Below are 713 nucleotides of genomic sequence, written 5' to 3'. Positions count from 1 at the left end.
CCGTCCTGCGAGCTCTCGGCCAAGGGCGAGCCGGCCGGCGCCACGTGGGCCGCGCCTGGGGGACCCTTCGCGAGCCCCACGGGGGACGTGGCCGGGGGTCTGGGCCTCAGCGTGGACTCAGGTAAGCGGGAGAGGGAACGTGGCATCCCCGGGCCCCTCCTGCCCTGTGCCCAAACCTGGGCTGAGGCCGGGACCCTACTTAGTTCTCCTTGGAGACCCCAGTGACCCTGAGGCCCGAAGGTCTGCATGGCGGGGTTGTGTTTCATCAGACAGATGACCCTGTGTTATCGGTGTGGGCAGAATGAGAAAGTAGCTGGTTTATATTACAGAGGATTTTTTAAAAATAAAATTTGTTGGAAAGGTTCTAGCTCTGTGCTCTTCAGCACTGTAGCCACCGGCCACATGTGTCGGTTGAGCACGTGAAACGTGGCCAGGCCGAATTGGATGTGCTGTAAGTGTATAATATACACTGGATTTCAGGACTTTGTCCCAAAAAGAATGTAAAATTCATCTCACTGATGTTTTACATTGATTGCATGTTGAAATATTTTCAACACATTGCATACTGAATATATTGGGTTAAATAAAATATATTACTAAGTCTCACCTGTTTGTTTTTTACTTTTTTTCAATGTGGCTGCCGGAAAATTTAGAATCATGCCCATGGCTCCCATTGTGTTTCTGTTGGACAGAGCTGATCTAGAGTGCCTGCT

General features: G+C 50.8%; 1 protein-coding gene across 1 annotated transcript in view; it reads left to right on the top strand.

Annotated features, from left to right (window-relative positions):
- The window catches only part of VGLL2 (vestigial like family member 2), a 6731-nt gene that overhangs the window by 5187 nt on the left and 831 nt on the right, over window positions 1-713 (top strand). Inside the window, 1 exon segment of the mRNA XM_024756707.1 lies at window positions 1-121. This exon segment is cut by the window's left edge and continues 146 nt beyond it. Within this exon segment, the coding sequence (XP_024612475.1) occupies window positions 1-121 (121 nt within the window).

The sequence above is a fragment of the Neophocaena asiaeorientalis genome, unplaced genomic scaffold, assembly GCF_003031525.2.
Source record: "Neophocaena asiaeorientalis asiaeorientalis breed wild unplaced genomic scaffold, Neophocaena_asiaeorientalis_V1.1 scaffold125, whole genome shotgun sequence".
NCBI lineage: Eukaryota > Metazoa > Chordata > Mammalia > Artiodactyla > Phocoenidae > Neophocaena > Neophocaena asiaeorientalis.
The sequence above is the reverse complement of the archived record's forward strand: the minus strand, read 5'-3'. Positions and strand labels throughout refer to the sequence as shown.